Source organism: Ixodes scapularis, unplaced genomic scaffold, assembly GCF_016920785.2.
Source record: "Ixodes scapularis isolate PalLabHiFi unplaced genomic scaffold, ASM1692078v2 PGA_scaffold2__306_contigs__length_199485367, whole genome shotgun sequence".
Lineage (NCBI taxonomy): Eukaryota > Metazoa > Arthropoda > Arachnida > Ixodida > Ixodidae > Ixodes > Ixodes scapularis.
The window spans coordinates 22,976,902-22,989,381 of record NW_024609857.1 but is presented as its reverse complement, the minus strand read 5'-3'; the positions used below and the strand labels follow the sequence as shown (position 1 = coordinate 22,989,381).

The 12,480-nt window shown below is 44.1% G+C and overlaps 1 protein-coding gene across 1 annotated transcript in view; it reads right to left on the bottom strand.

The window, feature by feature from the left end:
* Positions 1-5,978: 5,978 nt before the first annotated feature.
* Positions 5,979-12,480, bottom strand: part of LOC8025681 (importin-9) — a 50,442-nt gene continuing 43,940 nt past the window's right edge. Inside the window, 1 exon segment of the mRNA XM_029985946.4 lies at positions 5,979-9,089. Coding sequence (XP_029841806.2) covers positions 8,896-9,089 — 194 coding nt within the window. The 3' untranslated portion in view covers positions 5,979-8,895.

Below are 12,480 nucleotides of genomic sequence, written 5' to 3'. Positions count from 1 at the left end.
AAATAACATACAAGAGCACAAAACATTATTGTGAGTTTTGTATGCTTTCCGTATTCATACCAGCGTACAGAACTGGGTGGAAAAATCACAGCGTAAAAACAGATTGTCACCCTGCTCCACTCAATATATTTTTTTTGTGTGTGAAACGAAATAATTTTTTTTTTTTTTTTTAATTTGGAACGCGGTTTTGTTTTTTCCAGAAATGGGGCAATTAAATATATATATTTTTTTTAAAATAAAAATCAAAAGACCCACCCCGACAAGCGTGTTCGATTTCAAATGAAACCACCCTTTGAGAAATGGGGGGGTACCTTCAATTCGCATTGCATGTCATGTTTTAATCACTTTAAATCCACGCGTGACGTCCCGTTTCATGTGAGCATTGTGGGTTGTTTGAAATTCCCGCGCGAGGTCATGTGCCCTATTGAAAAAAGTATATGAATCTATATAAGAACTGATATGAAATATCCAAACACTGATATGCGACATGTGAAACTGATATGAAATATCCAAAAACTGATATGCGATATAAGAACTGATATGCGACATATGAAACTGATTTGAAATATCCAAAAACTAACATGCGATATAAGAACTGATATGAAATACCCAAAAACTGATATGCGACATATAAGACCTGATATGCAACATATGCCAACTGATATGAATGTGTCCAATAAACATATCACAAATAAATTAATATAATTTTTTTCAGTATACGACGTGCCGCGCGGGAAAGCAAACACGTGGCTTGGAACCGCAGTGGAGCGGCTTGATTTACTGGCTTTTAAATCATTACGGGATGAGCGTTTACTTTTATTAAGAGATTCGTCCCCTGAGCCGTTCTAAATACTCTCAGAGGTATGACATTACTGAAAAAAAAATCCAACACGCTGAAAATATAATTTATTGCGTAGGTGGTCACCGAAAAACTCCGTACTTACAAAACGACCTGTATAAAAGGCGGAAACGCAGAGCTCCGAAGTAGTTATTGGGTGTGCTGTTGTATTCATGTTTGTTGTGCCGTGTATGTGTATACACCTTTCCAAAAAACACTCGACCCCAGAGGCAACAAACCGTTTTCGAGCCCAGTCACCGAGTTAGAGGCTAGACTCTCACCGGCGTCCCTCCTAACCCTAACCGAGTGGACTGTGATTTCAATAGGCGCAGCCTGCGTAGGCGCAGTTTCAAACGCTGCTGGCGGCTAAATTCTCGTCTTTTCCCGCTATATTTTGTGTTTCATGGTACGTGTGTTTTCCCGAGGACATTAAGAAAGCATTGTGCTACATTTAAAAAAAACAAAAAAAAACTGTTAACTATTTTTGTTGGGTACGCGCGCGACAGAACGAATGTGACTGGAATGTATAGTTCTAGTTATTTGTTTTTTTCTTACGATAAGCTTTGACGGCGCCGCAGGATTCGCCGCATGTGAAACGACAAAGCGCTTTGCTGTCAAAAATAAATTGCAACAGAAGAGGGCCGAAAGGCATGCATTTTTCACGCTCACAAATAACGTGTTTACGGATGGACAGGACACGGACATACAATTGAGGAAGTGGTAACATTGGAACAATATATCATACGTACCACACGATGCAGCGTTATCCGAAAAGAATTTATTTGAGAAAGATCTCAAATAACACAGTCACAGTCGACGACAGTCACATCTTGACGACCGTACGGAATCCAAGATGACTTCGCTTAGGGGCACGCTTTGGGGAGAGCTTCCTTTTTTCACAACCGCACCAAGGCAAAGAAACAAACGCGACTGACCCGTTTCCCACCCCAACCCGGACAACTATTTTTGGAGATGACTGAGGATTCTACGCGGATTATCTCTGGGAGGGGGGAGAACAAAGTTCGCAAAATCGTGTCGAGGGTCGTTCGACGTCCTTCACCTCCTTCGTTTCCTGTGAATGTTCCTTCCAGGAACATTCACAGGCGTTTTCAGAAAAGCTTGAATGGCAGGCACTTACCAGCCTTATTTCTCACAGCGGAAGATAACACAAAAAGGGTACGCAGCATGCATAAAAAAATTAAGTGGAAACTTTCAAGAGAGGCGAGAAAACGTCGAATGCAAAACCGCAAAAACGTAGGTAGAGAACCGCGCTCAGCGGGTCTTCACAGTCCCAGAGAGTGGCAGAAAATTTCTAGCTGATAGAGGGCGCGAGAGTCGCACCGGCCGCATCAGCATCAGCAACATGGCGGCGGCCATCTCTGTGACGTCACGGCGCGGTGGTGGCGCGTCGGTCGCACTTCCGGTCTGGGGCTTTGGGCAGAAGTCCCCATGCCAGACGTGTATTCCTGCGTTGTTTTGAAAGGAACCAGACAAAAACCTGCCTTCTCGTCGAAACGCCGCGACTGGGGCCGTACCAAAAGTGTCGAGAAAGGTTGGAAGGTCAGTTTTCACGTGCTCGGTTCGTCCGAGAATCTTGACATGTGCCGTGAAAAGGGAAAAGCAGACGCCGTCGGACAATGATTGCTAGGGCGGGAAGCACTTTGGGTTGAATTCACGGACACTTGTGGTCATCAGATTTATTTGTTTTGTTCCAACATGAACGCCAGAAAACAGTCAAGTTGTGCGGACAACCTGTGGACTACGTTCAGTGCGTCTTCAAGCTCAAACGGCCGCCTGATCGTTCGAACTGTCGTCTGCTCTTTCAAACGTTTCTGCTTGTCGTCTGCTCTCTTAGACGACGCCGGCCGTAGATTAAATGTTGGCCCGGTACTTGCTATACGAAGTAAGTGCAGGCCTCAAAAGACTTAAGTTTGAAGGTTGGTAAATAGGCTCGATGTAAACAGTAAATACAAGGAGATGATCATTGTAACGAGTGACCATGCATCACTGACTTGCTATGCCTAATTGACTTAGTCCGATTCTACTTGCGATTTTCAGTATCGACGTCGACTATCTCAGCTACGGTACAAGCTTTTGCAGCCCGAGCGGCGTCGCGACTGAAAATTGTGAGGGAAATCTCATCATGCGAATCAGGTTTTATCGCACATACTGCGGCGTCCACGCGGAATGAATCGCCACATGTCACATTATTCACGCGACGTTTCGCGGTGTAACGAGCCTCGGTAATTTCGCTAACACCGCTCAAGTAGTCAGAGATCGCCAGGAAGACGTAAAATCAACAATTCGAACGCGAAAAAGGGCAGGGGGACTCACACCGACGCCGACAACGTCGCATTTCAATGGTTTGTTTATGGGCGACGGCGAGCTTTTTGCCCACACCCCCATCGCGCATGCGCGGCGCCGGTAGCGTCCGCTAGGGGCGCTCCGGTTTGTTTGTAAACATGAGTTGGTGCAATGTATTTGTTCAACTGATGCTAGTGGTATGCGTAATGTATCTACAGAGTGGCGGGAGTAAATAAATATAATTTTGTAGCACATGAATTGGGCGGTACCTAGCGCCACCTAGCCTAGTGTAACTGATATGGCATATGAAACTGATATGAAATAATAAGTTCTGATGTGAAAAAAGGTGTCCAATAAACATATCCGAAAAAAAAATCATTTAATTTTTTTTCAGTAGGGTGGTTGTGACGTCACGATCCTATCGTCCAATCAGGATTTTCCGGTCACAACGCCACCGACCAGGGTGTAAGATAGACAGGTGGGGAAACGAGAGCCAAATGAGCGACCAAATTGTGTCCCCCTCGGTTTTCTCTTGTTCTGTGGCGCCATCTATGTGGAGCACCGCGAACTCACTCCGGGTGGGCGACCGGTGGCGACCGGCTAAACTGACGGAGATGGTTTCTCGTGGATTTTCATTGGAGGACTGTCGTGCTGTCGGTTTATTTTGCGCACTCTCCCATAGAGTTCCACGCAAATCCGATTCCGACTTTTTTTCCTCTCGCCGCAGCACCATCTGTCGCAAATCGGGGGTACCCCGCAAGCAGACGAGTACACAATCCGGTCACGGCGCTGCGGTAGGCTTCTATGGCTTCTATGGGCCGTTTCCCCACCTGTCTATCTTACACCCTGCCACCGACGCCGGCTTTTCTGCGACACAAGCTCCTTTACGCTGTCGCCTCAAAATAGGAAACGTAGTAAAAAAAGAAAAGAGATCGTTTGATTTCTCGAGGGACTGATGGGACCACATTTCGTGTCACGCTTCAACCGAATTGCTACGGCAATGCGGTTGTTTGCCTATATTTAAATGGCGCCCATCTTTACCCGAGAATGTGGTTAAAGATGGGAAAGCCAGTAGACCCGTCTTACATTTCCAAGCGCCTTGATAATTCTCCTAAATTTCAGGCTTGCTTCTCCAGAACAGATTTCAAAACACCCCGCTTTCTCTTGCCATTGCAGACTGGAATTCATTGTCCATGCATGGTCTATGAAACTGACAAGAACAAATTCCGTGACATCTGTAAAAACAAGTTTGTGAAGTGTGTACAGTGCTATTATATTTAATTGATTATTGCTTTCTAATGCTGCACATTATGTTGCAACTTTCCTCGTCATGTAAACTGCTCTCACGAGGAAAAAAAAATAAGACTGGAAAAGGATCACTCTACTGGCCTAGGCTGAGTGGACATTTTGTGGCCACGCCTACTGCCTTTACAGGTTTGTTTAAGAGAAGCCGTGAAAGCTACCTTTATGCGGTTTATGCAGGTGAGAGCCATTCACACTCTTGCGTTGAGCACGACCGAGTGCGAAGATTGCTAGGGCAACAGCTGCATCGGCTCCAACAAAACGGGCAAAAAAGAAAAAACGGTTTTGTTGGAGCCGATGCAGCTGCACTCAGTCGTGCTCAACGCGTACATTATAGCAACTCTGTGGACTCAACGCAAGTTTGGGAATCGCAAGTTGGCCAAAGTCAGATTTTCAGACATTGGCCAAGTAACTGCGGAAATTAATCTGCGCCACATATGGAACGAAAAACCGAAAGCCGTATTTTCTTGCAAGTGCTAGTTCTTATTAAAAAAAAAAAAAAAAATGAAACAAGTCGAAGGTCGAAGTGCCTCTCAACTCTCCACGCCGACTTTCGAGCGACGTCTCTGAAGGTTCACTGGTTTCCCCTTGGGCCCTCTCTTCAGAGACCCCAGTCGCTTCCTCCGCGATTGTCAACTTTCAAAGGATTAGCCTCGTCGAAGGTCGCGGCGAGCGATGGACACAAAGGACGGTTCGCCACGGGGCTGACGGCGAGTGTAGCAGCGGAGGGGGACAGGGTTTGTTGACTTCCGCGTACCCCCAGAGACACCGTCATTTTAGTTCCCGTAGCCGCCACCGGCGGCTGCAGATCGGCAAATAATTGGTTTTTTTCTTGCGATTACGCAGCAGAGTAGCCGTTTTTGGGGGAAAGGTGACGCGTTTTTAGTCACTTGGGCTTGTATAAACAATATAAAAAAATGCAAACTGGCAATTCTTTCAACATTAAAACCGTTGCACTGCCCGTTTAATGAACAAATTTTACTGAATTGGCCGACTAATCGTCAAGATTAGCCCCATATCATTTCCCTGGCCGTATAACACACCTCTACAACCTGCATAAGTGAAGCTTTCACGTTTTTTTGTTTGTTTTTTTAACAAATCTGTAAAACTTAAAAAAAAAAAAAAACACCCTGTATGGAGAATATGGATGCCACCTCCTGCCCATTATAACCTCCTTGCTCGTATTACAATTACGGATGGTTAATTATAACGAAGTATGCCTTCTGTATGGATGCTTATGCGTCCATCGCCTTTTATGGGCTAAGTATGCTTTATGTTGCCTTAATCTGCATGTAGTGCTTTTTCGTCACACTCCAGCGTAACATTTTTTTCCGATTAAATCCAGCCCATAAACACATTGTGCCAAAAAAAATACAACGAAAAAACATGCAGCGCCTGCAGAGTAGGTGCATATAACAGCGCCACTCTGTCCAAAGTAGGAACACTAATGACAGAAGTGCACCAAGCTCTTCTTCATGTTTCCAGTCTAATAGCCACTCGCATGGCACTGTTCAAAAATGTGCCACACAAACAGTAACATGACATGGTTTATTCCAACACTCAGTTACATGTTTCCCCCCATTTTCTTTTTCTTTTTTCTGTACGAAGCACAGGCATTGAGAAAAAGCTCCATAAACGCAGCCTTTGGCACTCCAGTCTAACTGCAAATGGGATATTGACAAATACCTTTCAAAGCGATTCTCACAAATACAAGTACTATATACAAAACTATGCTCGCATCTTCCGGGTAAAAATTCTCTCTTTAAGACGACAGGGAGCAGAAAAAATCTCTTTTCATTTGTTTTGTCGGTTTCATTGGCTGTCATCTCCTGTGCACAACTATATACAGTGCCCTCTTGCAAACAGCCAATGTGCAGGAACACACCACTGCAGAAACAAGTTGAGCACGAAAAAGAGCAGTTTCTCGCCTCCCACTCTATTTACACCTTATGAAAAAAGCACCATACTAAAATAATTGGTTCCACCAGGCGTATCCACATATACAGTGGCTGGAAAAAGAAAAAAAAAAAATTAACGTCAGTTCACACATTTGCGACTCATGCGACCGGGCAGGCTAAAAAACGGTTTTTAGGCCTTTCGTGATGGCTTACGACCGACTCTGCAGCAGCGCAGCTGGTTGTGGGCCGTTACAAGAGGCCTAAAAATAGGATTGGTTGTGTCGAAGTGGGTCATAGTCGAATGCAAGCGTGGGAACGGTGCTCTAGAAGGGTAGGTAATACTAGAATATTTATTTCCTTTTCCTCTACTCGAACCAACCTAAAAAGCTGTGGCAATGCCTTGTAGGCAAGTGTAAGACAAATTAATCTTGAACTCTTGCCTCTTTCGTTGATCTTTCAAAGAATGAAGAGCCTCAATGTTGGCCACCATAGTGCAGTTTCAAGGAAACAGCAAGAATGAAGCATGTGTGGGCTAAAGTTAAAACACAGGCTCCCCATTCAATGTGGCATGAAATGTGGTGCCGTAGCCTATGCTGAATGATCCTATCACAACCCCATATCCATGCTGACCATGTTACTGAAGTGGTAGTCAAAGTAACACTGACATGAATCATAGCTACAATGCAGTGGTGTCGGAACAGTAGGTTGGAAGGGATGGTTTGTGGTGGGGGATAGCTTTTTTTGGACATTTATGATAAACAATTCAAGCAAGGAGAGGGCAACCTTCCTCCTCTATCCCATTGCCCTCCCCCTCATCCCAAACACTTTCGACACCCCTGCTGTGATGCAACCAGAATGCAAAACTACAATATAAAAAGAGCAACAGAAATGCTAGAACTCAAGTAATGTACTAGTATTTGACTTGTTGCAATCCTTTGTTTAGTGCAGCGGTACAATGAAGTTTTTCGTCTAGTGTCTTACAATACCAACTACACCAGAGACCAGTGTAGGCAAATGAAAGCATTAAAAAAATTAGCCATCTCTTGAACAAATCTGGCTGACAAAAAAAAAGCAACGGACAAGATCTACCTTGTAGCCTTGAAGTCGGACCACAAAAAGCCTCTCGCCAAGAAATTTTACCATTGCAAACCTTGTTCGAAACCATGCTTATATGTTGACTACATGACTACAGCAGTATGAATGCCTTTGCACAAAAAAGATTGCATTCTCAGCAGTCCATATACTGCAATTTGAAAATTAAGACGAAAACATATACATCACATTCCTAAAAAAAAATTCACATCACCAAGATGCGCACTGTTTTAATTTTAGCTGCTGGGATACCGGCAAATTAAGGAGAGCCTGTTTTAACACCAAGTAGCAAGGAAACAAGTTACAACAAGGTCATGAGCCCAACTACAGTCATTGACAGCTTTAGATCAATGGCACAGTGTGTTTAACAATCAAGTCAAAAATGCATATTTGCTATTTTCAAAGCATCTTTGGGGTCTCGTTACTTTGAATGCTGCTCGACAGATGAAGCATCAAAGGTATGCTCAGCAAGTTATTGGCCTGAACAGACATACAGCTGCAAAGAAAGAAATAGGGTTGCATTTCTCAATGCAGTCATATCTGAACTCAGCATGCCAAACCCACTTAGTTTCAAAGGGTTCGTTCCTCGAGAACAAGACTCCCGATTTTTGCCTATTGTTCAAACTACCCAAAAAAACAGCAATTTTCTGCTCCGAGCGAAATCTTTTCGTTGTTCAAGTATATATAAGACTTCTTGAGCACAGGGGCCCGTGGGGAGGGGAGACTCCCATTTAGCCAAAACTGGCACCCACTGGAGATCCTTTGCCACTTGGCAACTCTAAAACTTCTTATAAAAGCAGAAATTTACCAAGGACAAAGAGCTATAAAAACCACAATTTCTAATCATATGAAATAAAGGAAAGTCAAACTTCATTCCCTAGAAACTAAACCGTTTGGGACCGAAGTCGCGGCGACTTCAGAAATGACCGCTACAATAAATACCGAGTTATTCCTTAACCCGGAATACCCTCGAACGTTCGGAAATACAACTTACTGAGTGACCTAAGTAAGAGTTTGCTAGAGGCGGGGTGGACACCAAAAAAAGGTGCCGTCATTCTTCGAACCCGTAGGCAACAACATCCAAATGTTCATACCAAACATTTTCTAGAAAGTCTCGATGCTCCCAAAGCCGCAGCCTTCGTTAAAAGGGCCAATGGTCAGTCTTCTATAGACACCGACAAGATGAACGGCAGAGAGAAACTTCGGTCGTCCCGCCTCCAGCGCAGGCTTCCTGCCTTCAACAATGCTTCGGTGTCTCGTGCACCTCAGGCACGCTCGCACAGCCAAAGCACTGTGGAAAGCTCGGAGCACATACCGGAGGCTGGGCGTCTGAAGGATGCGCCCTGCCGTTCTCAACCTGTTGGCGACCACGTTCGCTACGCCCAGTTGCCATCCGCTGCACGTCACTTGTGCCCTCGAGATGACGAAGCACGGAAGGGGGAGGGGGGGCGGGGAAGGGCATCAGGCGAGCACTCCCGCATTCTGGAGCACTTGGAGTTCCTGCGGCGTGTGGTGCTCTGAGAAGGTGGAGTAGAAGGGCTGTTGCGAGAGGCCCCGGAGGAACTGCACCAGGCAGGACTGCAGGTTCATGCTGGAGATGGGGTCTGCCAGAGCATCAGGGTCTTCCTCTTCTTCTTGGGCGTCCAGGTCAAACCCTGGACGCCGACGATCGTGCAAGGAGGAACAAGATTTCGGGCTGATGAACACGGTGCTACCATGGCTTTCAATCCTACGAAATTATTCTATGTTTAATAATGGGGGCACTACCCGGAAAAAAATATTCAGCAAATAGTCATCTTGGATAATGCCATATTTACATCCACCAACATCTAAAGAGTATTTGCTGAACATTTCATTTGTTTACACCGTACAAGTATTTTTTTATAAATTATTTTCCGTCCACCATTACTGAAGGTAGAGGTTCGAGCATATCAAACGTGTTTTTCTCCATTCTACATTTTGGCATAAATTTCAATTGAGGAGAACTATCGTTTGGTAACGGGACAAAAGGAAAGGCTCACTCATTGTTTTTCACAACTGGAATTTAATGGGCAATGCAACTGCGGCATTGTTTTTTTTTAGTTTGTGGATGTCTTTTATAAAAGATGTCAAGATTTTGTCAACAACAAAAAAGGCAAACAAATTTATTTTGTTTTTCAGCCCGGTGTTAGCATAATATCCAAGCTGAAAATTCCCATTAGATCCAATTGGAATTCCAACTGGTTTTAATTGGAACCAATTGGTTTTAGTGGGTTCCAATTGGAAGCACACTGGCCAATGGGTCTCACCAATTGGAAAAAAGTTTCCAGTTGGAATCTTAATGGGTTCCAATCGGTTCCCATTGCAGTGACCAATTGGTTGTCCCAAAACCTAGCTGGTACCAATTGGAAATTCCAATTGGAATCTATTGGGAATTTTCAACTGCGATAAATTACTTTTCGTCAATTTCGTTTTCACAGCTGCACTCTCCAGGCATTCTGCAGCATGTCTAGTGAAGAAAAATGTTGGATATTACATTAGTTTTCAAACAATAGTTTTCCTAAACAATGTCAGTGCGTTCCTGATAAAAAAGACTATAATCTCTTTTACAGCTTATGTTAGTGATGGGCCAAACTTTTGCCGAATCGAAAGTTCGGCGCCGAATCTTGAGATTCGGCAAAGCCGAATTCTCGTTGAACTTTTCTAAAGATTCGGCAGGAATACATTGTTACCAGACTTCATGTCGACATTTAGTTTTTCTTGGCAAAAAAAGGTTTTTTTTTTTTTTTCTTAACTTATATACATGTAATGCATACTGACCCAGTTATTACTAAATAAGGTGACATTCTACAAGGTAATTGTATCGGTTTCATTTTTTTGTGTTCACTGGCAATTTTAATGATTCCTTGCAGAAGTGGCGTGACAACGAGGTTGGGTGGAAACGAGCATCCGTCGCGCAGTGGCGCAGTCACGAATCACGCTACAAGAGTTTCGGTTTTGAGGCATTATTAGTGCAAGCCTGCATGTCTGTGTACATTGTTAACACGACGACTCATTTTTAACCTTTAATATACCGGTTTCTGGTGTTAGGACACACACAAACGTTTAGGAAGATAGGGAGAGCTAGGCATGTCGGATCAGGCACGTAGCCAGGATTTTGTTTCGGGGGGGGGGGGGGGCATGCTGTATGAGGGAAAGGGAGAGGTCCCAGCAAAATGAAAGATTTCGAGGGGGGGGGGGGGGGGGGCCTCATGCCCCCCCCCCCCTCCCCCCCCCCCTGGCTACGTGTTTGTTGGATGTGCAACGTCGAGCATTATATTCTGTGTTTAGTTTTATGCAAGAACATGAAAATTGCGAAATAACGCTAATTGAGAAAACAATGCTATTTTGTCTTGGCACACACTACTTCTGAGATGAAAACAGAATTGCTATATTTGCGATTTGTGATTTAAAGTAATTGTCGGCCAATGTTTCAACTACCTCGTTGCATGACTTAAAATGTCAAAGGAAAATCACGTTATCCAGAATGTACCGCATCATTTGTCACTTGCACAGTGGACTGCGTACGTTACTGGTTGATTTTTTATTCTTGATGCAGAAAATGTTGAAGAGAACTTTACTCGCTCACAAATGGACAGTTACCGCGTTGCCTACTCCACAACTCGCCGTAACCTCTGGTTGTACTACGCTGCACGATGGTAACCACCCGACTGCTAGGCGTCCATTTGCAATCCATGGCCCCGTCGCGTTCACGTGTGCGCAGACATTTGCCGAATTTTCGCCGAATCTTTGCCGAACATTCCTTCAAAAGTTCGGCATTTGCCGAACTTTGCCGATTCTGAAGTTCGGCAGATTCGGTCCATCACTAGTTTATGTACACAGATGAAACTTTGCACTGCATTCTGCCTTGCAAGTGCCGGCATATACTGTAACTTTCATTCATGTTAAGCGAAAAGTTTTAAAGTTAACCCTTTTGGGTAGTGCCCTCCCTTAATGGGAAAGATACAAAACTTTCATCAGCTGCTTCATTTAGACTTACTCGTACGAGGACCATAAAGTAAAACAATCTACCACTCCCCTGAAATTGAAACTACCAAGCGAATTGCAAAAAAGATCAGAACCAAATTGAACTGTGTTTATACGCAGTAATTGAAAAGACGTCAGAAAGAAATTTAAACGTGTCGTAATCCTACAAGTAAAGCTGGGAGACAGAATGTGCGGAGTGTATTGAGCTCCCCTTCATTAGGGGACGACTTTTGCGGCAACACAAATACATATATGGCAACCATGGCCAGGCTAATCAAAGTCGCTCCTTTAGCGCAGGGGACAGGGTATTGGTTTAGAGATTGGTTGAGCAAGAGGTCAGTGGTTTAATTCCCGCCAGGGGACACAGTCTTTTTCAAGGACAACTGGACATGCTATATTTTCGTTACAATGTTTCATGATGACTTGGAAATCGGCTTTAATACATATTTTGTGCCAACAATTTTTTTTACAAAACATTGGCAGATATTTGGAGATGCTCTGACACTCAGAAAAGACAAACTGAAATTTGGAGTTATTCAGTATAGCTGCACTAGCATTCAGCTCCAATAAAAAAATGACTGCATCTCCACGTGGTGAATGATGTTGATTGGGGCAAAGCTCTGGTGGTGCTGATGATACTGATTTTGTTTATAGGTAGTGCTGATGGTGCTGATTTTTTTTATTTTTATTGCTCATAGGTAGTGCTGAGTTCCGGGTTGCATTTTGACTTCATTAGCCAATGCATGCAAAGTTTACCGCGATTATATACACATTTGACCACAGCGCCCTCTCCTGTATAGACGTTGAGTGGCCACATGCATTGTTTCATCCATGACATCCCCAGCTCTTGAGTTACTACCACATCTCGGAGCCCCCTACTTGTCCTGCAGTCCCGCAGTTCAGCGTACCGAGAGCCCAAGGCTCTCGGTACGCTGAAGCGTTATCAACAAGAGAAACTACTGTAAAACCTTTTTTTTTTTTTTTTCGCAAGGCCCTCATTTTTGCGAATTTCACAAATTAAAAAATTTGCAAAATTTAGGG